This window comes from Nelumbo nucifera, chromosome 8 (genome assembly GCF_055504915.1).
Source record: "Nelumbo nucifera cultivar China Antique chromosome 8, China Antique-T2T, whole genome shotgun sequence".
In the NCBI taxonomy this organism is placed as follows: domain Eukaryota; kingdom Viridiplantae; phylum Streptophyta; class Magnoliopsida; order Proteales; family Nelumbonaceae; genus Nelumbo; species Nelumbo nucifera.
The window spans coordinates 12,187,246-12,214,792 of record NC_142656.1 but is presented as its reverse complement, the minus strand read 5'-3'; the positions used below and the strand labels follow the sequence as shown (position 1 = coordinate 12,214,792).

At 40.7% G+C, this 27,547-nt stretch overlaps 1 protein-coding gene across 3 annotated transcripts in view; it reads right to left on the bottom strand.

The window, feature by feature from the left end:
• The window catches only part of GRV2 (DNAJ heat shock N-terminal domain-containing protein), an 88,713-nt gene that overhangs the window by 20,494 nt on the left and 40,672 nt on the right, over window positions 1-27,547 (bottom strand). For 2 of the 3 annotated variants that reach the window (XM_010251572.3, XM_010251573.3), the window contains 12 exons: window positions 11,527-11,889; window positions 11,252-11,392; window positions 10,248-10,640; window positions 9,645-10,139; window positions 3,678-3,901; window positions 3,228-3,572; window positions 2,535-2,829; window positions 1,720-2,166; window positions 1,303-1,642; window positions 885-1,228; window positions 336-803; window positions 102-226 (listed from right to left, as the gene is read on the bottom strand). In XM_010251572.3, coding sequence (XP_010249874.1) covers window positions 102-226; window positions 336-803; window positions 885-1,228; window positions 1,303-1,642; window positions 1,720-2,166; window positions 2,535-2,829; window positions 3,228-3,572; window positions 3,678-3,901; window positions 9,645-10,139; window positions 10,248-10,640; window positions 11,252-11,392; window positions 11,527-11,889 — 3,980 coding nt within the window. The remainder of the gene's footprint in view (window positions 1-101; window positions 227-335; window positions 804-884; window positions 1,229-1,302; window positions 1,643-1,719; window positions 2,167-2,534; window positions 2,830-3,227; window positions 3,573-3,677; window positions 3,902-9,644; window positions 10,140-10,247; window positions 10,641-11,251; window positions 11,393-11,526; window positions 11,890-27,547) is intronic. The other variant, XM_088893170.1, reaches the window with a different exon arrangement.

The window sequence follows — 27,547 nt, the reverse complement described above, 5'->3', positions numbered from 1 at the left end:
TTTATAGTTGTTAAAAGCACCTAGTCATTACTTCTGCATTGGTTAGCTCTAATCTGCTTAGTATAGAAAAGCTCTTTATGCATTGGAAAAAAGCTACTCACTTCAGTCCTTGTGCAACAAGTGCATCTCTAGCTCTATTTCCTGCAACAACGACACGTTTTAGTGTCTCAAGAGCTAGTATACTCCCTCCTTGCCACCCTATTGCCTTCATTAGCAATGGAACAACCTGAAAACAAGACCAAGAGGTGAATCAATACATGCACATTACCTGGCGAAAAGTAAAGATGATTGGAAAATTCCAAGGAGACAAATCAAATAACATGAGCCTGACTCACCTGAGGAGTCCCAACACTTGTTGCAGCCATAGCTTCCGCACAAGTTGTACTAGCCGCAAGTTGATGTAGAACACGCAAGCAACTAAGTCGCACACGTTCTTGTGGGGTTTGTGTACTAGGTGAAATTTGTCCATCCTCAGTTTCATAAATCTCATCCACTCTTTCACCATCCTTCGTCTCCCCAGAGGCCATCGTTTCTCGTCTTCCTTCATGGGCCATTGCAGCAACTAGTTTCGGTACATATCCAAGATACCCAACATGATCAGCAAGAGCTGGGTGTACTCGTAACAAAGACACTAATGCAGCTGAGAGAAGCAATGGTAGCTCAGACTCAACAGCTTGTACATCATAATGTGTAGCAGCAATGGACGAAACATATTGATCCAATAGGCCTTCTAGGAATCTCTTTGGATTTCGCAACGGAAACTTAGGATCTTTCAGGAACAGTCTTACATAAATCCCACCAACCTGTGTGACCATGGGTATTTGAGTACAAAATAGTACAAAGCCATGTTTAACTATAATAATCACAGTAAATATAGATCAAACCTGTGGTTCATCTCTCATTTCCTGTTGCCCAGATGCTTGCTCAGGCACATCCCAATCAATAAGACGTCCTTTCATCTGCTCACGATAGAGGTCTGATGACATTGTAGAAATTTGTGCAGACAAAGAAGCTGCCATTGCTGGTGTCCAAACAAGTTCCGGTGTTTCAGTGGTTTGCTCAAGGGCAGTGACTACAGACTCACCGGGTCCATCCCTGATAGCAGAGACAAGACCATCTGGAAGAAATCTAGTTAGTGTTATAGCCACTCTAGGACCATGCATTGGTTGTCCAACAAGTTTTCCCAACAAGGATGCAGCTGCTGCTCTTTGTTGTAGAGGAATTTCTTCTGCACAGCACAGCACTTGTCAACAACATAATCATTTCATTTTATTAGTAGTAAAATGAGGTTCGAAATTGTACCTTGCAAAGGCAAAAGAAGCTCAAGAATGTAAACTACACCTCCATGCTTGGCAGCAGCCCAAGCAAGCTCAGCGGTGCCTGCCAATGCATAAAGAACATGTAGAGCCCCTTCCCGACAAGTGGGTGCACAATGCAGCATCTGTAATAAAGTTAGAAGATTTGTCCTATCTGCCACCATAGCCTCCAAGCACGGAGCATGGGCCGTCAAAAGTGAAAGCACACGGAGGCAAAGTTCAGAGATATTGCTTTCTGATGCATGAGAAAAACATTCAAAAAGAGGTACTAGCTGTTCTTTACTAGAAAATATTGAAGCCAGATTTGGGTTGCTTGTCAGTAAATTCTGCAATTAAAAACATAAAATGTCAATGCTCAAAATGAAGGAAGAAGGAAATACAGATGCACAAACCGGCAATATACCTGAAGAGAGGTCAATCCCATTTTAAGGTTCTTCGCCAGCTCAAGATCACTTTTCCTTGTTACTTCTACATCAGAGATCACTGAAGAATCATCATGAGCATGCTGTTCATTAACTGTATCATTAGGATGTTCAGATGAGACTGGGACTGAATCACTTGGATCAGACTTGTTCTGAACATCAAAATCTGCATCCCATTGATTGTGCACTAGACCTGATATAAATTCCAGGAGTGCAATACAGAAAGCTTCCGGTTCACTTATCTCAAAATCAGGTTGGTCATTGTATACCCTAAGGTAGACATTTCCAACATGAAGTTCCTCTGACAGTGCTTGATATCTAAAGGCATGTGACTCCTTCAAGTCATACGAGCCATCAGGACCTTGACTAGCACGCTGTTGATCCACAAATTTCAGTAGTTCCGCTCGGGTTGAAGAGTTCCAAATAATCTGCATTCAGAAATAATTTATAAATTGACCAACAACATTTGAGACTGCGTTAAGTAACCCGTTTTATTATCCTCCGGTGTTAGGTAATGGCTACACAGCTCTATGCTCTACAGTTTGTATTTTATCCTTTTAATGTTTAATAATAATTATTATATTTCTAATATTTATTCATTCTTTCTGCTCAGTTTCTAATGTAAGATAAATCTGTAACCAATAAATGAACTTACACCAATATCATTGTCAAAAGAAATGTAAGAAATTTCAAACTTCTATTTTCCTTTATTCCCATTTTATGTTAGGTTAAAGCTTCCATTCACTAGAAGTAATTCTAAAAGACTTGCAAACTTTAAACAAGGATCTGCATTTACCTCTGGGGATTCTATATTTGTGTTCAAACTAGTCAAAAGATCCTTGGGTAACTTGTCTTTCAACATATTGGCCAGCTTAGGAGTTAGCAAAGCTCTAATGGCATCTGCTGCACCCTTATTATAGGGTGTTAGAATTTCATCATTACACAAACCACTGAGCTTTGACAGTGCTTGAGATGCTCGAACAGCATGCATATTTTTAGCAATTTGCACACTAGCACCAACACCATGTGCCTCTGTCATTTCAGCTTCCTCTGCAGTTGAGTCATATTGAAGCAACAACGGTAAAAGATACCTGGAAAAAAATTCAATCAATATTCCAGACATTACATAATTTAACCACAGTAAAATAAAAAGGATATAAGCTTTCACAATTAACTCCAATACCCAGACCAATAAGTTAAACCTCACTGGATAGAATGGAATGGCAGAATAGGGTTCATGTAACCAACCCCATAAAGTTGGGACAAGTCTTAGATGATGGTGGCTCAGACCAACAATTTAAACTTGTTTACTCGTGTAGCACATAAGAAAGAGGATCTCTTTCTAGGGTAGGTCTCTATGGTGACTTCCCATCTTGACATTGTTATCTTGGCATAATTTTGACACCCTTTTATTGTGCTCCTCTTTCTTGTAATGGTTCTTTTGACCAACCGTAAATTATAATAGAGGAAAGCCAAACCAGAAAGGTACCATAGTACACCAGCTTTTAGTAACGCATCCTGCATTTCAGATGATACAGAAACATGTGCAGCAGTTTGAAGTGCAGCATCAACAGCTGCAGGCACAAGCTCTAGTTCAGTACAATGCACAATGTCCTCAACCAATCCACCGAACTTGAGCATCTCAATTCTGGCACTCTCAAATTGACTTAAGACACAAAATGTTTGCATCACATTTGTAACAATAATGGCAGATGATTCAGTTGCAGGAGTAGTTGGCTGAACTACACACATGCAACGAGAAAGAAGAGTTGCAAGAAGAGGTACTCCACCATCTCTGACAAGCTCTTCACCATTCAGTGAAGAAGATGCACACCTGGAAAGCAGGGAAAACACAATATTAAGTGTGAGCCATCAAATTATCAGTCAAAAGATAGATTGAAGTTTGACAAACAGGAGGTATTGGTAATGAGCATTTTACGTCAGCCAAATGAGCTCTGAGGCAGCAACAAGAAGGGGTGCTCTATCTGAGGAGAGAAAATTGTTGTCATCCTGATCCACAGTTACAGCATTGAGCAACATTGGATAACCAGCATATTTGAAGGGTTCCAACACATCTCCATACCGCCTATACAATATGCATTGTCCTTTCAGTAAAAGCAATAGCCTCCAAAGTTGTGGACCTTGCAATCCTTGCATGCTAGCCTGAAAATGCAACATATATTGTTATATTGTCAGCAAAACTTAGAAAAGAGAGATGAATTAGAGAGCCAGATTTCCCTAAGTTGTACTGAAGTGTGAGAGAGAGAGAGTGTGTGTGTGTGTGTGTGTGTGTGGGTATCCATCCATTCATTAAGAAGCAAAAACAGGAGAATACAAGATATGGACAACCAGCTCCCACTGCACACACATTCAGTGTGTGTGTATGTCTGTGTATCCATCCATTCAGTAAGTGCGAATACGTACATAGGTATGTATGTATAAAAGGCCATTACCAAATGTTCTTGGGAGGGGTGGACTGGATATGGACATAGCCTTTGGCACATATACAAACACACATCTAGGTTAAGCATATGCACTTGCACACAACTAAGCCATGCCCCAACTATATGGGGTCAGCTACATGAATCATGTTCCAATATTTTTTTGAAGAGTAAAAAGAAAAATATTCATTGCTTAATACAACCATCAGCAGGTGATGAGGCAGCACCCGGATCAAGAAAACTCAACACATGAAAAATACATCAGCATAAGAGAATGAGAGGTCTAATCTGTAAGTTGGATTTGGAAAAAGCCTATGATATGGTGGACTGGTCCCTCTTCTTATGTCTTTGCAGAAAATTGGCCTAGGAGCTAGATGGAGAAAGTGGATATTTGGCTGTGTGAAATCAGCACACTTCTCAATTCTGCTAAATGAAGTGGCAAAAGACACCTTACCCGCTAAAAGAGGATTAAGGCAGGGAGATCCTCTCTCCCCTTTCTTGTTTACCTTGGTGGCTGATCAAGAAGGTCTGTTTAGAGGTTGGAGAATTTGTAGGGATGAGGTTGTAGTGACTAACTTGCAGTTTGCAGATGACATAACTATCTTTTGTGAAGATTGTGAAGAACCCAACTTGAGAAACTTGAAAGCTTTAGTAGATGACTTCCAACGGATCTCAAAGTTGATGGTCAATTAGAGTAAGAGTTATGTGGTAGGAATCAACTTTGAAGAGCATGTTGTCCAGTCCTCAGCAGATATACTAGGTTGTGAGGTGAATTCTTGGCCCCTAGAATATCTTGGTATGCCTTGGGGGGAGGGGATCCGAAGTCTGAGAGCTTTTGGAAGCCAATTGTAGAAAGATTCACCAAAAAACTACCCATGTGGAAGTTACATATCAATGGAGGGTAGAATCACTTTGATTAGGTCCACCCTAGCAAACTTGCCAACCTACTTCCTTTCCACCTTTAGGATCCCAAAAAAGGTAGCTAGGTAGCTAGAGAAGATACTGAGGGGCTTTTTGTGGGAGCCAAGAGAGGAAAGAAAGACCACTTGGTAAAATGGGAACAGGTTTGTAAACCAAGGAGCAAGGTGGTTAGGCATTGGAAATGTATTGAAGAGAAATACAACACTTCTAGGCAAATGACTGTGGAGGTTTCCTCGTGAGGAAGAAAGACTTTGGCACAGGGTCATTGTAAGCATTCATCGTGTATCAGACAATGGTTGGGATGCAAAACTAGCTTCAAATACATCTTCAAGCTCCCCTGGAAAGCAATCACTGAGGTATTGCCTACTTTCCTTGATTTCATTCCTCTTGATGTTGGGAATGGGAATAAAGTTTTATTTTGGGAAGACCTTTAGCTCAGGGATCAGCCCCTTAAGCTACTTTTCCTGAAGGCTGAACCTGTTGCCATGTTAGGTTTGTCCTTAGAAAGTGGGGTAAATTGGGATCTTGGCTTCAAAAGAGGTGTGAGAGATACTGAGTGCAATTCCATCCTTCATCTACTTTCTCTATTGGAAAAGGTCTACTTGGATTGATCTGCCTCAGAAAAAAGAATTTGGCATCCAACCCCTGATGGTCTGTTTACTTGTGCATCATTTTTTAACCAACTTACCAATACGGACTCTGTGGGAGTGACTTCTCCTGTGAAAGAAATCTGGTGCAAACCAATCCCTCCTAAAGTTCAAGCTCTTTGTTGGGAAGTGTTTTTAAGGAAGGTAAACACCTGTGACGTGCTACAAAAAAGAAGGCCAAATAAGTGCCTCTCTCCCCATGTGTGCATCCTATGCAAGGCTTGTGGTGAAACCCTTCCTCACTTATTTGTATCCTGCTCTTTTATTTCTTATATTTGGGAATACTTCTGCTCTCTCTTTGGTTGCAAATGGGCTCCGCCACAGGGTGTAGTGAACTTGTTAGGCTCAAATTTCCTAAGGCAGCAAAAAAAGAGGGGAAGATGTATGTGGAAGGTGTAAGGGCAGCTAATGGTATGTTCCATATGGGAAGAAAGAAACCAAAGGATATTCAATGAGAAATTTAAGTCAAGGGAGGAAGTGATTGAAGTCACAAAGATCAGAACCACACATTGGGTTAAAACATTGGATCTCTTTAGAAACATATCTATAAACAACATACTAAAGAATTGGAGGGAAGTGGCACAATCAGAAATGCATAGAGAAAAGGCAAGGATAAATAGGAAACCACCGGGACCAAACATGCTGAAGCTGAACTTCGATGGCAGCTCCTTTGGCAATCCGGGGAGGGCTGGGATAGGGGGAATTATTCGGAATCATCAAGAAGTTGTGGCACTGTTCTCTAGACCTTGGCTTTGAAGACTCAAAGCAGGCTGAAAGCAGGAAATTGAAGGGGATTCACTATTAGTTATAAATTAGGCAAAACAAATCGACTTGGCACCTTGGAAGTTTAGGTTCATTTTCAGAAAAATTGGCTCATTAGCAAGAAAATTCAGTTCTGGCTTTGATTGGGTCAAAAGGGAAGCAAATAGCATGGCAGATGCTCTAGCAACGCAGGGAGATGATAGACCCACTTTATTTTGGGCAATTCTGTAATATGTTTTAAACTGAGTCATGAAAAGATGACTTGCATATTTTATCAAAAAAAAAAAAAAAAGATGACTTGCATTGTAGTTTCACAGTAACTTTTAATTAATTAAAGGTTTTTATTTACTGATAAAAAAAAGAGTGAATGAGAGGGAAAACACTACATAGGTCTCTATAGAAACAATATTTTTTTTTTTGATAAATGAAGAATTTATTAGAAGAAGAAATCAAGAGAAACTATTACAGAAGACACTTGGAGAGGCATGAGCTGTGACTCACTTGCATTGTAGTTTCACAGTAACTTTTAATTAATTAAAGGTTTTTATTTACTGATAAAAAAAAGAGTGAATGAGAGGGCAAACACTACATAGGTCTCTATAGAAACAATATTTTTTTTTTTGATAAATGAAGAATTTATTAGAAGAAGAAATCAAGAGAAACTATTACAGAAGACACTTGGAGAGGCATGAGCTGTGACTCACTTGCATTGTAGTTTCACAGTAACTTTTAATTAATTAAAGGTTTTTATTTACTGATAAAAAAAAGAGTGAATGAGAGGGCAAACACTACATAGGTCTCTATAGAAACAATATTTTTTTTTTTGATAAATGAAGAATTTATTAGAAGAAGAAATCAAGAGAAACTATTACAGAAGACACTTGGAGAGGCATGAGCTGTGACTCTCCAACCCATCATACACTAAAAAGGATTACAACTGACCCAATTCAAATGTTCCCTCGTTGCCCCTTGCTTGGCTAAGCAATCAGCCATAGCATTGGCAGATCTCCCTACCGATTGTATTCTAACATACAAATTTCTTGTCAAGCATTTGAATCTTTAAGTTCATCTTTGAAGCACCAAACTGCAGTCTCTGGATTCTGTAACCACCCCACAACCACCTTAGAATCACCCTCTATTAGTAGCTGATCCACTCCTAGCTGTACAGTAAACTACCCCTTGTAGTTCAGCTAATCGTCTTCATCTCTATAGAAACGATTAATCCTCTTCCAAGACTTTTTGGAACCACAAACACACGAACAGATGCACGTAGCCCACATCTCATCAATATCATTAATTGTTTCCTTCAAACACTTCTTCCTGCCCATCTCCCTTCCATTCAGTGTCATATCCTTTGTTTAATTATGAGCCCTCGCATAATTTCTCACTACTTCAACCCATGTCGTTTTTAGTCTGCCCCTAGAGCTCTTCTAGCCCCTTCAACTTGTAAAAAATCACTTCTCACCGGTGTTGTAGGTGGTCTTCTATGCATATGGACCAAACCATCTTAGTCTACTTTCCATCATTTTATCACCTATTGGAGCCACTCCTAGCCTCCTAGGTTCCTTTGAATAAGCTCAATTTAGATTCTGCCCTTTCTAGTTTTCCCACACATCCATGTTAACATGTGCAATTTTTCCACACTCACTTTTTAGATAATACTGTTTCTTGACTGCCCAATACTCTATACTTCATACAACATCGCTGGCCTACAACCATTATATATATTTTTAGCCCAAGTGGTATTTTCCTATAACATAAAATTCTGGGTCCATTTTGCCAATCTTGTTCTAACTATATGGGTGACATCCTCCTTGATATCTCCCTTGTTATGGATAATCATACCTGGTAATAAAAGAGGTCACATTGAATTATCCCATGGTCTCCAATCCTTAGTGTACCCTGATTTGTATTCCTAGTATTTCTAAATTTGCGTTGCGTATATTCTGTTTTAGTTCTACTTATTTTAAAACCTATTGTTTCTATGGTATTTATCCATAACCTAATTTTGAATCAGACTCTTTTAGTTTCATCAATTAATACCATATCATCAACAAACAACAAGCACCATGGGACCTCCTTATGAATATGTTCAGTTTTTTTTTTTTTTTTCATTTTTGGTTTGTTAACAATAGACTTTATTGATTATGAATAGGAATGTTATGTAAAATAACATATAGATCTTTGTTAGGCTGGAATTCTGGTTGATTCATCCATGCCCATTGAAAATAAATAAATAAATAAATAATGACAAAGTGGGTGTGTGTGTGTGTGAGAGAGAGAGAGAGAGAGAGACAATCTTATAAAAGAGACTTTATCAAACATCATCCAGTAAGATGACTTATAAAAATCTGGTATAGATATTACTTTTTGCAGATTTAGTTAATTATATCCAAAGTCCAAACAGACACAGGAGAACACAGTTACAATCATCACCTTTTAATGGCAACTTTTGCCCAAATCAATCTCTTAGGTAGAACAGAACAAGTCTCGGCCAATGATAAAAACACAAAAATCTGGTATAGATATTACTTTTTGCAGATTTAGTTAATGATATCCAAAGTCCAAACAGACACAGGAGAACACAATTACAACTTACAACCATCACCTTTTAATGGCAACTTTTTCCCAAATCAATCTCTTAGGTAGAACAGAACAAGTGATAGGTCAATGATAAAAACACAAAAAAGAATTCAATGATATGTCTGATCTTCTGAAAGAGATCAGACTGTTTTACAGGTCCTGTACCATCAGATATAGGATATTAGCCTCATAAATCAACCATTAACTTCCCAACTTTTCTAAATCTTTTTCACTTCGTTATGATTTTATATAAAAAAGAAAGAAGAATGATCATGAGGTTTAAAATTCATGCTTTAGCTTTTAAAACAATTATGAAAATAAAAACCTAACACCCTCAAAAAGGCATTTCATACATTTGTATTGCTACTTTTGAAGCTAAATGTCCAAAAAAGGGAGAGAACTAGAAGTTTGATAACAAAACATTTCTCACTTCAGTCTAGAACCATTAGCAACAATCCTGGTTCCAGCTATAGTTTCTTAAAATTTATCACTTCAAAACTAATCCATACCTCAAAAAAAAAAAAATGCTTACAAGCAGGAGTTGACCAATACCTGCAAACGCTCATAAGCCTTCTGTACAGCAAGAAACTTCTCCCTCCCTTCAGGATTTTTGTCAGGATGGTACTTCATTGCAAGTTTCCTGTATTGTCGCTTAAGTTTTTCTTCATCAATGTTCTCAATCTTCTTGGATGCGTTAGAGATCACCTCTTCTGTCCCAGCAGACTGTCTTCTATCTGCATCCCCACCAGACACATCTTCCAGGGATATCTCTAGTATTTTGCAAGCCTCATCTTCAGAAAGATCCATGGGTCGTCGTGTCAACTCTTCACGCCACATTACCAACAAGGACTGTAAAAATTCTACATGTTCAACAATTGGCCAATTTGGAAATCTAATCTCATCACACAAGTTTCTAAGGTAATATCGGTGGCACCACATTTCATCTCTTAACTCTGGATATGTCACCGGTGGCATAGGAGCATAATCATATAAAGAATGGCAGTGCTGTGACAATTTCTGCGGAAAATCACCAAGATGCTGCAAAACCTGCAACAGCAAAAAACAAATGGCAATGTAAGTGCATTCTAGTTCTGTTATAAAAGAACATGGAAACTAAATCCGCAATAAGTAGCTGGCATGGCTCATGTAAATTACCTGACGAATTAGATGTTCTGCACGCATTTTGTGTGTCCAGATAATCTCTGGAGTATCAGAATCAGAAACCATTGCTGCTGCAAATGCTGCTGGACCACTGCGCTCCAGCACATACAACAATGATTCAGGGAGAAGCCCACCCAACACACTACGCTTTGCCAAAGGTAGTGAGGAGGAAACTGCTGCCTCTTCACCACCATGGAATGCTTGATGGACATGGGTCACAGAGAAGAGTTGTGCAATTGAAAGGAGATTAGATCCAGGATAGGCCAGAGCAAAATAAAATGCACCTGTGCTATATAGTCGCACCATAGCCTTTGGGTTCCTTGTAACAATGGCCTTCAGCAAAGCAGCAGCACCCTCAACAATACTTGGTTCCCCAGTAAGAATAACCTACATGGTTTTGCAGTATGGAAATATGGATGGTCATCAGCAGCTGAAATGTACAAACTCCACCACAAATTGCCATGTAATTTCAATTTTCCCTATAGCTTTTAATCATGAAAACTTAACTAACAATTTTAAATTCAAAACAACCTAAGAAGATGTTGAAATAAACTCCTATACTCTTTATACACTACAAAATAAAATGACAATGGCATAAGTGAAATGCCGTCATCCACTTCACCCCGGTAAATCAAAAGATTTTACATTTTTTAAAAGGTGAAATAATCTATAGTTATATAGTAAGTCCAATATAAGAATAAAAGAATGGGTAAACTCCATATATCACTTAAGGACCTAAACTATTATTTGTGGCAGATTCTCCCCAAACTTTCACCTGTCAAAGAAATGGATGGAATATACATGCCTTGTCATATATTTCTAAAACCCTAAAATGCCCTCTTCTAGATTCAAAGGATGACTTTAACCTTTCCTACTAATATTATTGAAATTTTGGAAGCGAAAAAAAATATTGATATTGTTAAAAAAATAATTTTAATCACAATCTTCTAACTAAAGATTTAGAACAAAAAAATGGAGTTGTGTGCAAAGGTTTCTACCTGTGCAACATGTGGAAGGCAACGCAGACTTGACAAAATCCTTTTTACTCTTGGTGTTGGGGTTACAATTTCTCCAGCGTCATCTAGATCAGAATGTGCAGATACCATGCTATGTAATATGGACAATGCAGCTTCCCCTACCTGAATGCAAGATCCATCCCTTATAAGTAACTTCTTTACATGCATACATCCTTGCAATAAATATCTTCTAATGCATCTTAATATCAACCATGGGAATAAGTATAATCATTTTTATGAATATAATGAAACAATACCTGATTTGAAGTGAGAACAGGAACACGAATGGCCAGTGCCCAACGGAGTTCACGAATATCACGCAATCTCTTCCACTCAATCATCCCAGAAGCCCAGCACTTGGTTGTCCAGTCAATAGTCTTCTTTGACCAAAACCTTCTGATAGCATCCTTCTCCACTGGGCCAACTTGTTCACCATCCTTGTCAATGAACATCCATTCCTTGAGTGGTTCCATGAAAGCAGTTGCAGCTAGCAAATTCGATTGCAAAGGAATAGAGGTCCTCTCCGAAGCTTCATGAGAAACTGTCAGAAGATCTACAGCTAATACACACCCACCGACTAAGACACAAGCTTCTACATTTGACAAAACCTTCATTAACACCTGCAAGTACAAAAATGGACAGTGAAGATTTGCAATACTGGAAGTGAGAAAGAAAACAAGATCATAATCCAGGGTCCTCTGGCCTTCTGAACTTAATAAATAAAGAGACAAGCACCTAAAGAAAGATTCCTTCTATAAGCAAAAGAACATTAAAGTATAGAAACCTGACTGAAGGCTTCTCAAGGTGATGGTAATTGATAGAAGAAGATGCAGGTCCACATTGAAGCCATAATGAATTTAAGGTGGACTCAAGATGTACCCAAATAAAGATTCCTTCTATAAGAAAAAGAAAGTCTTAAGTATAGAAATCCAACTGAAGGCTTCTCAAGGTGATGGTAATTGGTATAACAAGTGCAGGTCCACTGCTGTAGAACCATTAAAACCATAATGAACTTAAGGTGGACCCAACAAGCAAATCTAACTCTTCCACTCTTATAAATGGTATGCCAAAAGGATTTTATTTTCAAAACTTCTAAGGGTTTAAAGAAGGGAGGCCCTCTATTCCCAATGCTATTCTTTCTTGTTATGGAGATATTGAGTAGAGTTTTGAGAAGGCCAGATGAGGGAGGCTCTTTGTAAGGGTTTTGAGGTGGAAGACATGAAAGGGTTGTGTGTTGGATAGCTGCCCAACTCAAGCTCCTCTTTGAGGGTGGAGCTGCCTCCTGAAAAATGTGAAAGAGAAAAGGAAGAATTGAGTCTCCATTTCCCTATTCTGCAAGTACAACTACTTCTCCTTTTATACTTGTTCATGATAATCGCTAATTACATCTTGTTATTGTTGAGTTTGGGCTGATTTTAAGTTATTGGGCCTTAGGCCCATTGGTTTATGTTATTTTAAATTGTGACTGTTCAGCTACTTAAAGTAGCCGCCCTACTAAGGGTCTTTTTGTAATGTTTCATTCTTTTATTTTAAGTATATAAATCAAGAGGGGTTGGCGGCCAGACCTATTCAATTTTGGTGACATCCCACTCTCTTTTCTTCCTCTCTCTCTTTCTCTCTTTTCATTCTTCTTCTTTTCTTCACAAAGCATTCATCTAAATCAGTTATCAGCAATTTCTACTTGGTATCAGAGCAGGCCGAAGGTTTCTTGAGCTACTCTATCATGGAGCCCTAGATCGATCGACTGCATGGTGATATGAGAGGCTGATCGAAGACCTCAAGTAAGCCCAATTTTTGGATTTTTTGGTGGATCTGTTTTGCCCTATAACTAGTCTAGGGTTTCCTATCAAATTCAGGAAGAACTAAAGAAAGAGGGAGAATCTTGTTTTTGTAGGACTCTTCAATTTTGACCTAGGAAGTGGCACCCTAATTTTTTATGGTTCCTTGGAGTTCTCTGAAGGGGGCAGTTGAAGTCCCACTTGTTTTGGAGGCCTCTGGAGGGAGCAGCTGCTTCTTCTCTCTCTTCTCCCGTCCCGCAAAAAGGGATTCTTTTGTGGGAGGACCATCTAGGGTTCTAGAAGGTGTGTGTGGTGCCTGAAGGGAATTATTTCTTTTTCCTCATCTCAAAGTGATTTTCTAACCCGTTTTTGGGAATAATGGAGCATCACGGAGTTGAAAATAAACTGGGAAGTGAAACGACACAAGGAGAGGAGGTGTCGGAGACCTTTTCAGGGCTGGGATCATCACTACAGTTAAGTTAGATGGTACAAACTATTTAGAATGGTCACAATCTGCAAAGGTGGCTATTGGTGCTCGTGGGAACTTGGGGTATATCACTGGTGAGGAAGTGAAACCCGAGACTAACAACTCCCAGTGGGTACAGGAAAATTAAATGGTAATGACTTGGCTGTGCAATTCTATGCTGCCCCATATAAGTAAAATTTTTTTGTGGGCAAATACAACTAAGGAAATTTGGGATGGGGTTGCAGAAACCTACTCAGAGTAAAAATGTTGCTAGGGCTTATTAGTTGAGGAACCAGGTTATTGCTACTAGATAGGAAGATAAACCTATTGCTGTTTATTTTTCGGCCCTTAAAACCCTGTGGCAGGAGATTGACCATCTGGAGACAGTGGTTTGGGAAACTACTAAGGATGTAGCTGCCTACCAAAAACTCTTAGAGAAGAATAGAGTCTTTGAATTTCTTGTTGGTCTTAATCCCAAATATGACATTGCAAGGCAACATATCCTTTCTAGGGATGGTGTTTCTCTCAAGCATATGCCTTTGTATCAGGGGAAGAGAGTAGGAGGAATGTGATGATGTAGAATTCGGGTCTTGACCAATCAGCTATGGTCAGTACTGTGAAACCTAAACAGGGTGGAGACCGGGGTGTAGTGAAATCAGAAAGGAAGATAAGAAGGATCTTATCTGTGACTACTGTAAGAAGCCTAAACACACGAGGGATACCTGCTGGAAGCTTCATTCTCACCTTGTGCCGAATAGACTCAAAAGCAAGAAGGGAAATGTTAACATGGCAGTCACTGGTGACTTACCTGACCCTCCTACTACAGCTACTTTGGAGTCTGTTGCAGCTACTGCAGTGAGGGCCGAACTTGAGAGATATGGGCAGTTACTAAATCAGCGAGATACAATCAACCCTAATCCGTTATTAGGTGGACAACTAGGTACAGGTGGTTCTGGTGGTGGACATTCTACTTCCTTTGCTCATACAGGTAGTTCACATGCCACTGCAAACTATGTTTCTACTATAGGTAAGGAGGGACCTCCTTGGATTATAGATTATGGAGCCTCAAAACAAATGACCCATAGTTTCCACTATTTTCTCTTCTTACCAACTCTGTTCTGGCAAAGACAGAGTTTCCATAGCCGATGGATCCCATGTTCCCATTGATGGGAAGGGATCTGCCAAGATTTCTGATTCCGTTTCCCTACCCTTTGTCCTTCATGTACCCAAATTGAGTATTAACTTATTATCTGTTAGTAGTTTAACGAAGAACTTGAATTGCTCAGTGATTTTTTCTCCTGGCCATTGTGTTTTGCAGGATCTGGTTTCAAAGAGGACAATTGGAAGTGGTCGTGAGGTGAATGGAATCTACCTTCTGGATGCGCTTCCTCATCATCAGAGTCATCATGTTAGCAGGGATTTTGAGTCAGAGTTTGTGGGTCAGGTTATACTTAGGCATAATCGTTTGGGACATTTGTCTTTTCCTTCTTTCTGTTTCTTGTTTCCAAAGCTATTTGAGTCTATTAATTTGTCTAGCCTAGAGTGTGAAAGCTGACAGCTTGGAAAACATTGTAGACATTCATTTAAAGATAGTAATAAAAGGTGTTCATTTGCTTTTGATGTTATTCATATTGATGTGTGGGGACCATACCATGTTCCTTTTATGGGTGGCTACCGATACTTTCTTTTATTTGTGGATGATTTTTATCGGTATTCTTGGATTTACTTGATGAGATCCCGTGTTGAGGTACCGTCCTTGGTTCGATAGTTTCATCAGATGGTGCTAACACAGTTTGGGGTACGAGTGAAGGTGTTCGGATCAGACAATGCCAAGGAATATTTTGAGAAGAACCTTGCTTCGTATCTATTAGAGTATGGAGTAATTCATCAGAGCAGTTGTTCTTACAGTCCACAGCAAAATGGTGTAGCAGAAAGGAAGAACGGACACATTGTTGAGATTGCAAGGAGCATGATGATCACCTCTACTGTTCCAATCCGGTTTTGGGGTGATGCAGTTCTCACAACAGTCTTTTTGATTAATAGGGTGCCTTCTCGTGTTCTTGGATTTAGCACCCCATTCAGCCTTCTTTTTCTTGAGGGGGAGATGTTCCACATCCCTCTCAGGGTTTTTGGTTGTGTTTGCTTTGCTCATGTTCTTAGTCCTCACCGCTCGAAGCTTGATCCAAAGGCGAAGAAGTGTGTTTTTCTTGGGTATGCAGAAAATCAGAAAGGGTACTGTTGCTATGACCCTATCTCTGGGAGTTGGTATGTTACTATGAGTGTTACCTTTTTTGAGTCCACATCTTTTTTCCCGAAGGGTTCTTCTCAGGGGGAGTGTTTTGGGGAGGGAAGTGTGCAGTCTACTCCTCTTCCAGTTCCAGTCCCTGTGTCCACTCCTATGTCTGATCCTCCTACGTCACCTATCTTACCACCTCCCTTGCGTCTTGTTTCTCAGTGTTACGACAACACCTACGTCTTCACAGGAAGGTTGATTCCACTGTAGAAGAACCCACATCACTTCCTATCGACTCCTTGGAGACTCCAGATTCGGCTTGGACTCAGGTATTTCTCTTGATCCCTCTAATGTTTCAGTTCCTATTGATTATACTAATCCCATTACAAATGACCTGGACCTTCCTATTGCACTCAGAAAAGGGAAGAGAAGTGTACTGCTCATTGTATCTCACAGTACCTATCCTACAATGGACTTTCTCCTTCTTATCGTGCTTTCCTTTCTTCCCTTGACTCCGTGTCTATACCCAAGGGTGTCAATGAGGCTCTCTCCAAACCTGAGTGGAAGATAGCTATGTAGGAAAAGATGGAAGCCTTAATGGAAGATAGTGGATCTACCAGAGGGCAAGGAAACTATTGGATGCAGATGGGTCTATACAGTTAAATACAAGGCAGATGGAAGTATAAAAAGGTATAAGGCTAGACTGGTTGCAAAAGGGTACACTAAAACCTATGGCATTGATAGCTTAGAGACCTTTGCACCAGTTGCAAAAATGACTTCTGTTAAGATCCTTCTCTCTCCTGCTGCTACATACTCTTGGCCCCTTTTCCAACTTGATATAAAAAATGCCTTTCTTAATGGGGACCTACAAGAAGAAGTGTATATGGATCTTCCTGTTGGTTTCTACAGTGATGCTGAAAAGGGGAAGGTATGCAGATTGAAGAAGTCTCTTTGTGGTTTAAAACAGTCTCCCAAAGCATGGTTTGACAGGTTCAGGAAGGCCTTGATTGCTTTTGGCTATACTCAGACTCAATCAGATCATACTTTGTGAAGCGAAGGGGGTCCCTGGTATCAGTTCTGATAGTTTATGTGGATGACATTGTAGTTACAGGAAATGACCTGAGTGAGATTGACATTTTGAAGAAGAATCTGCACGGAGAATTTGAAATTAAGGATTTTGGGGAACTGAGGTATTTCTTGGGCATTGAGGTTGCAAGATCAAAGCATGGAATTTTTATTTCTTAGAGGAAGTATGTTCTGGACCTTTTACAAGAAATAGGGAAACTTGGAACAAAGGTAGCCAATACTCCTATTGATCAGAATCACATAATTAATGCATCAGAAGGCGAGTTTGTGAAGGGCATTGGGAGATATCAGAGGCTTGTGGGGAGGCTGCTATATTTATGTATGACAAGACCAGACATTTCTTATGTAGTGAGTGTGGTGAGTCAATACATGCATGCCCCACGAGTCCAACATTGGGAGGCTGTTGACAGGATTCTTGCTTATTTGAAGGGACAACCAGGCAGAGGCATACTATTTGCTGACCATGGACAGTTGAAGCTAGAGGCTTACACAAATGCTGATTGGGTAGGATGCCTTGATGACAGGAGATCTACACCAGGAGTTTGCACTCTTGTTGGGGGCAATCTAGTTTCGTGGAAAAGTAAGAAACAGACAGTTGTGGCAAGGTCAAGTGCAGAAACTGAATACAAAGCCATGGCACATAGAGTTTCAGAGCTTATCTGAATCCATTCCCTGTTAGGAGAAATTGGTGTTGAGGCAGAAGAACCTATGATGCAATACTACGATAATCAGACAGCAATTAACATTGCCCACAACCCAATTCAGCATGACAGGACAAAGCAAATTGAAGTAGATAGACATTTCATAAGAGAATGGGTGACTTCAGGGGAAGTTTGTCTCCCATACATTGCTTCTTATTTGCAGCTTGCTGATGTTCTTACAAAAGGAGTTGCAAGAAACAAGCTGGAGCATAATCTATGCAAGTTGGGAATGTGTGACATTTACTCCCAACTTGAGGGGGAGTGTTGAGTTTGGGCCGATTTTAAGTTATTAGGCCCAACTTTGTTTTATTTTTATTTAAGTTATTAAGTTAGGAAGTTATGGGGCCTTAGGCCCATTAGTTTATGTTATTTTAAGTTGTGACTGTTCAGCTACTTAAAGTAGCCGCCCTACTAAGGGTGTTTTTGTAATGTTTCATTCTTTTATTTTAAGTATATAAATCAAGAGGGGTTGGCAGCCAGACCTATTCAATTCTGGAAACATCCCACTCTCTTTCTCTCTTGCTGAAACCTTTCAGTTTCTTCTTCTTTTCTTCACAAAGCATTCATCTAAATCAGTTATCAGCAATTTCTACTGTTACAACTTGTCAATTTGATTGCCTCGGTTGTTCATTCAGTTAGTCACAACTAACTCTGAACTGACTTCAGTTGGCTTGACTTGATGACATTGCCTTCTCCTACTTCTAGAATATACTTGTTGCATCCTTGCTCTTTGCTAATGCCTTCCCTCAATCTCATCTCTAATAACTGCAACCCCCCGCCCCCCAGAAAGGTCCTCGTCCTCAAGGCCCAAGTGAGGAAATTGAGCCACCAACAATCATAAGGCTCCCATGTGGCTTCTTCAATTTGCAAGGCTACCCAACAAACCAAAGCCTCACAAGAGAAGGTTTGGCCCATTCACCCATCGGTAGTCTAGAATTTTCCTACAGTTGCATCTGGGCCCACCCATCTTCTGTAAAGTCTGGTAATGTGTTCACATTAAAAGTCAAACCGACCAAACTGGCCCGACCCAACCCGAGTTGGTCGGTTTTTCAAAATCACTGGTTGGTTCCGATTTGTATGAAAAAAATAAACTGACAACTCGGTTCGGTTTCGGTTTTCATGTATGAAAACGAAAGCCAAACCAAAACGAACCGATCCTATATTTTGAAGTAATTATTAATTAGTCCCTACCCTATATGTTAAATGTTGATATATTTTGTGTTTTGTTTGAACTTTTAAAAAAATAGTTATTTATGATAAAAACTAAAAACGTAAAACCAATACAAATATAATACAATGGTACAATATTTAATTCAGTTTTGTATAAATTTAAATATATATTGACAAAAAAATCAGTTTTGCATAAAAAATTAATCGATTTAAATATATATTTTGGTTTTGCATAAAAACTAAAAAGAAATATAAACTTAAATATAAATAGATGTTTAGATATAGATATTTTAGTTTAAAATATATAAAAACCGACTAAACCGATAAACCGACCCTTCATGTTTGGGTTGGTTTTGTTTCAGGGTCAGTCGGTTTCGGTTTAGTCAATGAGTAAACCGACTAGGTCAGGTCGGTTGAAAAAAATGACTCAAACCGACCCAACCCGACCCGTGAACACCCCTAGGTAAAGAGGGGCAAGGCTGGTGTGGAGGACCTAGTGCCTTCTTCAACACAGAGATGTGGAAGATAGGGTGGAGTGGCGAAGTAGCTGGAAGATCCAAAGGTATGCCAATGGCCCAATGCAGTGGGATAGTGAAAGGCCCATAGTACTCAAGGGGAAGCTTGTGGCAAGACTAATGGGCAAGTGAAGCCTGCCTGTAGGGTCTTGGCTTCAGATAAATCTTGTCACCCACCTAAAATCCAATAGGCCTGTGTTTTTTTTCATACTTTGTGCCTATGCAAGATGTGTCTTTAGCTCCTTGAGAATGGTGTCCCTCCTAGGGAGGTACTCATCAACCATAGCATTAGCTAAAGATCCATGTTCATATGGTAAAATAGATGGAGGTTCTCTTCCATAGAGTGCCATGAAGGGTGCCATGCCCACTGAGACATGGAAAGAGGAATTGTACCAGAACTCAGCCCAAAGTAACCACTGCACCCATTGGTGTGGCCTCTCAACCACAAAGCAATGCAGGTAGATCTCAATACAGCAATTGACCACCTCAGTTTGACCATCGGCCTACAGATAGTAGTTAGTAGAGCTATGAAGCTTTGCTCCATGTAGCTTGAAGTACTCCTGCCAAAAATTACTAAAGAAGGTAGGGCCACGATCTGGAGACAATTGCTTAAGGAGTACAATGAAGCCTTGTAACGTCCTGTATAAAGGCTTCAGACACCATGGCTGTTGTATACAGGTGTGAAAGAGGAATAAAATGTCTGTACTTGGACAATTGATCAATGATGACCAAAAGAACAGACTTGCCCTTGAATGATGGCAATCCTGTGATGAAGTCCATCGAGACTTCATCCTAGACCTGTTTTGGTATCTTTAAGGGTTGCAATAACCCAGCTAGGGCTTGTGCCTCGTACTTCTACTAATGACGCATATGACAAGAAGGGATAAAATCCCAAATAATGTGTTGCATGCCTACCCAGTAATAGTGAGCAGCCAAATGTTTGAAGGTTTTGAAGATACCTGAATGGCCACCCACAGGTGAACTATGAAAGAGAGTGAATAGCTCGTGCAATGAGCTAAAGATGCCGAGATAACCAGTCGATCTTTGTAAAATAGCATGGAATCTAAGACTAAAAATCTTGGAGTTGAACTCGGGCTTGAGCCCAATACTGTCTAATGCTCCTGAGAACTGGACCATTACGGGCCTCTTGCTTAAGCTTGTTGTCTAGGAGTGGTTAGCTAGGCCTGGAAACAGAGTTGGTCAAATTCAGGTATTTGAGATAGTGCATCGGCCACCTTATTGGTGGGACCTGGTCTGTACTTAATGATATAGTTGTATCCCAAGAGTTTATAGGCCTATTTTTTGCAGTTTGGATATGTGGAATTTTTGCTCCAGAAAATACAAATCATAAATTGGTGGCCAAACAAATAAGCCTACCACTTTTGCACTGCCAATACAACCGCCATTAATTCCTTTTCATAGGTTGATTTAGCTTGGGCTTGAGGTAATAGTGGTTTTCTGAAATAAGCTAGTTGTCATCCATCTTGCATAAGCACGACACCCACGCCACACCCGAACACGTCATACTCAAGAACAAATTGTTTAGAAAAGTTGGGGAGGCTCAGTGTGGGCAGGGTTGTGACCATCTTTTTGAGAGTGTCAAAGGCCAACTTGGCCCATCACCCATGTCATCCACTGGAAAGCATCTTTACAGAGTAGTTGTGCAAGTGGTGCTGCCAATGCCAATATGCCCATACTTGGGGATAATGTGCTTGTATTACCTCATTAAACCCAGAAAACCCCGAAGACCTTTGATAGAGCTTGGTGTAGGCTACTTCATGATAAATTCGACCTTAGCAGGGTCAACCCAGACCTGTCCTGCCTCGGCCACATGGCCCAAATACTGAACCAGTGTCTGGCCAAAGACACATTTTAATGCCTTAGCAAAAAGTTTGTTTCACCTCAACAAGTCCAAAGTGATAGTAAGATTTTGCATATGGGCATTCCAATTAGCACCATGCACTAATATATCATGAAAAAATACGAGTATAAAAGGATGTAAGTGAGGGTGAAATACCTCATTCAATCTTAGAAACAACTGTAGCTGCTTGCAAGTCATCTAGCAACTCTGTCAATGAGAGGAATAGGAGACCGCCCCTTGACTATAATCTAATTTAGGGCCTAGTAATCAACATAGAAATGCTAGGTGCCATCTTTTTTCTGACTATTAGGACTGGAGCCAAATAGGGGATTGAGCTAGGTTGTATAACTTTTTCCCAGTAGCACCTTCACAATTTTTTCCATTTCTCCCCACTGATATCTGGGGTAGTGATAAGGCCACACATTTGATGGTGGTGTCTCAGGCATGATCTTTATTTGGTGGTCCATGGGCTTGGATGGAGGTAAGCCCACAACCATTGCTAACAGCGGGTTGGTGGGCTCTGGGCCTAGCCTTAAGAGAGCTGGTTGTCACTCACTATGGCAGTCTTTAAGCAATGAGTTTAGCCCCTGGTGTGCAACTATTCCATCCAAGTGGTAATCATGCTCATTTAGTGAAAAATCCATGGTCAGCTGTGACCAATCACAACCAACCAGACCAACCTGTTATAGCCATTGCATACCAAGTACGATGTCTGCCCAATGAACCCCAAGGGGTATAAATCAACCCTAAATACATGGCCTTGCAATTTGAGTTGAAGATCCTTGCAGATTCAGTCACACCCAATCTGGTTACCATTGGCAACATGCACGGAAAAATAGCGATACCATTGCATTGTGAAGCCCAATTTTTTGGCAATAACTTGGGTGATGAAGTTCACGGTACTGCTACTATCAATTAGCACAGATAGGGACCCACCCAACAAAGACCCCTTCACCCTCATTGTTTGGGATGAGACCAACCTGGTGAGGGTGTGCAATGAAATTTCCCAGGCCTCTGGTTTGTCCTGCTCTCCCTCATTACCAAGGGTGGTCAAGGGATCAGATAGGTCATTGTCTCGGTCATTTGTTTACAATAAAAGTATCTACTGGTACTTACATTTATGGCTCAACCCGAACTTGTCTTCACAGTTATAGAAGACACTTCACTCTCTTTGAGCCTACATCTCGACCCAAGAGAGTCTTTTGAGTTCTCTTGACATGCTGCACTCTTTAATAAGGGAGGCAATCGGTTCAAGTTTGAGTTGCGATTGTGTGTTAGGCCCAGTTGGGACAGCCAATCAGACTGAAGGCCCTAGGTTACCTCTAGAACTCCCATCAAAGTTAACTTTATTCTTTGTTGTGTTGGTGGAGACTATAGTTCCTACACAATAGGTTTTATGGATGTTGTAGCTACCACCACTCCCCAATTCCTAAATATGTCCTTGGCTGAGAAATCTTTAAACAAAGCCAAAGTTTTCAACCAGTGGAGAGTCATAATGGTTATTCTTTCTACAGTTTCCTCCTTGGATTTCCCCACTCCTTCAAAGATCATGTTGTTTCTTTCTTCCCAGACTGACCCGAGTATAGCTACTCTTGTGGCTCTCCAATATAAATATACTACGCCTCTTTGGCTGCCTGAAAAGGCTTGGGTCAAAAAGGCTTACCACATCCAAGCTAGGTGTCCACCTACAACCAAAGAGAGAAGAGAACTAGGACCAAATAAAGTGCACAAAAGGACAAGATATTAATAAGTGTGTGATCACCTCACTAGAACCCAAGCAAAGGCTACAAACATGGGGTGAAAGGCAAAAATTTGGCCTTTTTTCTTTGCAACACATCCAAAGTACTGATTTTTTGAAGAACCATCTCCCAACAAAAAAGACTGAGGCCCCGTTTGGTTCGCAGGAATAGGGGTCTGGAATCGGAATCAGAATGGGCTATTCCGATTCCAACTGTTTAGTTGGGAGGAATCGGAATCCCATTCCCATTCCTGCTGGAAAGGCATTCCCCCATTTGAGGGAATGGCCATTCCCTGCCTCTCCCTTGGGAATGAAATCCCATTCCTGTTGATTCTAATTCCCATTCCCATTCCTGTTTGAACCAAACAGACTATGGGAATGGACCATTCCGATTCCGATTCCGAAGGATTTGAATTCCGATTCTGACTACGAACCAAACGGACCCTGACTTTTTGGAGGTATAGGGATACACCATACCTCCTTTGATGGAAAAGTTCCTTGCAAGGTTTATTGACTAAAGGAGGACATTAAAGAAAGAGGAACAAGTGAAAACACCAGACGGGGAAAGGTTGCCAAATTTTACTGTCCACATAAGACTGATCCACAAAGGTCGACCCTAAAAGGGTAACTAGGTCATCCACCATTGCCATTTCCAACTCCCTTAGTCCTCTCCCCAATCCCAAGTCCCAGGAATTATCAATAAAAACCGAAAGAGATCACTTTTATTTTATTTTTTGATGATGAATAAATAGTAGGGAGCTTATCAGTAAGGGGATTCTTTTTTTTTTATCAATAACACTTTCATTAACTCATCAAAAGAAGATTTACAATAGGAAGACAAACACGCTTATCTTCCAACAGCAACAAAGAACCTCAAGAAAAGAAAAAAATAAAGAAAACACACTATAGTTACAGCTTAGTCCAAAAAAGTGAATCCCTTTCTGCCCCTTGTTTAACTAAACCGTCCGCTAGGGAATTAGCCGATCTTTTAACCCAAAGTATCTTAACTTCCATCTCCCGCACCAGCCACTTGAATTTCCTCCTCTCATTATTGTACTTCCATAAGCCATTGTGATCTTTAATCAGCCACCCTATCACCACCTCTGAATCCCCTTCAATTAAGAGTTTCTTGATGTTCAACTCCTTAGCTTTCTGTACTCCTTCCATAACTGCAAAGATCTCAGCTCTAAGGGAGTCACCCACTCCAATTGGGCCAGAGAACATAGCAGAAATGACCCCATTTTCATCCCTAAAAACACCCCCAATCCCCAATTGTCCTGGATTTCCCCTGCTACACCCATCAAAGTTTAGTTTCACGAATCCACTAGGTGGAAAGGTCCAAACCACACTCATTACTGACTTAATCTGTGTGCAATTTGCAATTTCACCCCACTTCCTCAACATGTCATCCACAGTGTAATCTGTGAAGAGCTCCAAAGATTTCAGCCACTGTACCGCCCTAATATGAATGATAGCCCTCTGATCTACTGCTCCTCTCTGAGCTTCTGAGAATATCCTGGAGTTTCTTTCTTCCCAAAGTGTCCAACATACTGCAGCCCTTAATCCTCTCCACATTGTCCTTCCCCTTTTTATCCGCCACCTAAAAAGAGAAGGGGAAAAAAGGCCTTGCAAATCTGATGGGGTATTCCAACTACATCCAAATAGGGACAAAGCCCATTCCCAAATTGACCTCGCAAAATGGCAAGACACCAATAGGTGAAAACCAGTCTCCCCATCTGCTTTACAAAGAACACACCACTGAGGTGACAAACAAGTATTGGGTCTCTTCTTTTGGAGTAGATCACCAGTGTTGATTCTTTCCAGATAGGCTTCCCAACAAAAACTACCAACCCTAGGAGGTATTGCTCTGCACCAAACCTCATCAACAGGAAAAGGAGGGAAGGTGGGACTGGTGGACTGACTTAAGACTTTGAAGAAAGAAGCACAAGAAAAAGTGCCGTTGGGAGAAGGTGTCCAAATTCTAGAATCCGCCCTAGTGGGGTCTAAGACAACGTTATCAAGAATTGCAATAAGGCTCAAAATATTGTCAAAGTTTGAGTCCCTCAAATCCCTTCTTAGACCCAAGTTCCACCCAATCCCAGAAGTGGAAGAGGACAAGGTGGTAAAAGACGAGATTGGCTCATTTTTCAGATCAGAAAGAACAAACAAAGAAGGAAACTGATCCTTTAGAGGGGCACTCCCCACCCAGGTTTGTTCCCAGAATTTTATGGAGTTACCGGAATTCAAATCATACCTGATATTAGGAGAGAAAACCGGTAGCAGGTCATGAATGGCTTTCCAAGGAGAATTGCTTGTGGTCCTAGCTCTGATTCCAACGTCCCATGCATTATGCTTCAGCCATGAATACTTGCCACTATTCTAGCCCATAGCTTCTCCTTCTCCAAGGGGAATCTCCACAACCACTTTCCCAACAGAGTCATATTCCTTCTCCTAATATTCCCAAGCCCCAAACCACCACATGTCTTACTCCTACAAACTATCTCCCAACTAACTCTATGATCCCTCTTTTCCTCTCCCGGTTCCCACAGGAAATCTCTCATTAACTTCTCCAATCTATTAGCAACCTTCACTGGGATTTTAAACACCGACAGGAAAAAGATACGTATATTAGCAAGCGTGGCCTTAATAACAGTAATTCTCCCACCAAGAGAGAGGTAGTTCTTTTTCCATGACACCAGTTTTTTTTCAAACCTTTCCACCACCGGGTTCCAAAAGCTCTCTCTCATAGGATTATCACCTAAAGGCAACCCTAAGTAGTTCAAAGGCCACCCTGAGACTTCACACCCTAGCACTTCAGCACTCTCCCTGATCTCTCCCTCCTCCAAATTCACCCCCACAACACAGCTCTTCCCAAGGTTAACCTTCAAGTTGGATATTTGCTCAAACAGTTGTATCCGACTTCAAATTCTTGATAAAGCTCACATTACCGCCTTCACAAAACAGAATCGTGTCGTCAGCAAATTGCAAGTGAGTAAGGGGGGTTTCCACCCTCCCAACTCTCCAACCTCTAATAAGCCCCCTAGAATCTGCTCTGTGAATCAGTTTCCCCAAAACCTCCGCAATTAGAATGAACAAGAAAGAAGAAAGGGGGTCTCCTTGTCTTATACCCCTACTGGCTGGAAAGAAATCTACCACTGTCCCATTCACTAGCACTGAGTAATGACAATTTCGGACACAACCCATAATCCACTTACACCACCTATCCCCGAACCCAAATTTAGTCAAAACTTTCCTCAAAAATTCCCAGTCCACCAAGTCATAAGCCTTTTCCAAGTCCAACTTACAGACCACTCCCTTCTTCTTGTCCCTCTTAAAGTTCTCCACACTCTCATTAGAAATTAAAATTTGATAGTAATTTGTCTTCCATTCACAAAAGCTCCTTGGTAGTGTGCAATGATATCTGGCAAAACCTTCTTCAGCCTCAAAGACAACACTTTTGCAATGATCTTATACAAGCTATTAACCAAGCTAATTGGCCTAAAATCCTTCGGGTGGGAAGCATCTTTCTTTTTTGGAATTAAGGCTATAAATGTAGAGTTCACACCCGGATTGACAATTCCACTCCTGAAAAACTCCTCAAACACCCGCAAAAGATCATCTTTCAAAATATCCCAACAGTCCTGATAAAAGGCCATTGTGAACCCATCCGGCCCTGGGGCTTTTGTTCTATCCATAGAGAATACAACCTCCTTGATCTCTTCTAAACTAAAGCTTCTCTCCAACCTTCTCCTATTCTCCACCCCTACACCTGGCCAATCCAATCCTTCTACCCACACCCTTCTACACACAGGCCTTCTTAGAATAGATTTGAAGTGCTCCACACAAGCCCCAGCAATCTCCTCTTGATGTACTAGCTCAACTCCATCTACTACCAATTTGGAGATCAGGTTCTTCCTTCTCCTGCCATCTGCTAGAGAGTGGAAAAACCTAGTGTTTCTGTCCCCCTCTTGCACCCATTTACATTGAGATTTTTGCCTCCAGCTAATTTCCTCCTTGTGCAGGTAGTCCTCTAACTGTCTTCTTAAACCTCTCCTGAGCTCATTGTCTTCCTCTCCAAGTTCTCCCATTTCTTCTTTAGAGTCAAGGCTTTCAATCTTATCCAACAGATCTCCCTTTCTTTTTTCTATCCTCCCAAACTCCATCAGATTCCACTCCTTGATTTTTGCTTTCAAAAATTGAAGTTTCTTATGGAATTTCATCCCCTCCCATTCCACCAATGGGTTACACTCATACCACCACTCCCTCACTTTGTTAGTAAACCCTGGGTGGAATAACCACATATTTTCAAATCTAAAGGGGGTAGGACCTCCACGCCTTCTTTCCTCCTTACATAACACTATGGGCCAATGATCGGAGGTCACCCTTGGAAGAGCTCTAGAAGCCAAGGTTCCCCAATGCTCTTCCCAATCCAGAGAGAACAGGAGTCTATCCAGTTTAGAGCAAATGGGTCTAGATTGGAGATTTGACCAAGTAAATGTCTTATGGGCTAGGGGGATCTCTTTAAGCTCAAAGTCATCCACAAAGCTATTAAACTTCCTCATGCTTTTTGTCACCCTCTGGTTAACCTTATTGGATTCCTTTGAGAATCTAATCACATTGAAGTCCCCACCCATGCACCAGGGCCCATCCCACAACCCTCTAACATCCGCCAATTCCTCCCACAACTCCTTTCTCTTTCTGTAGTCATTCGGTCCGTAAACATTTGTGAG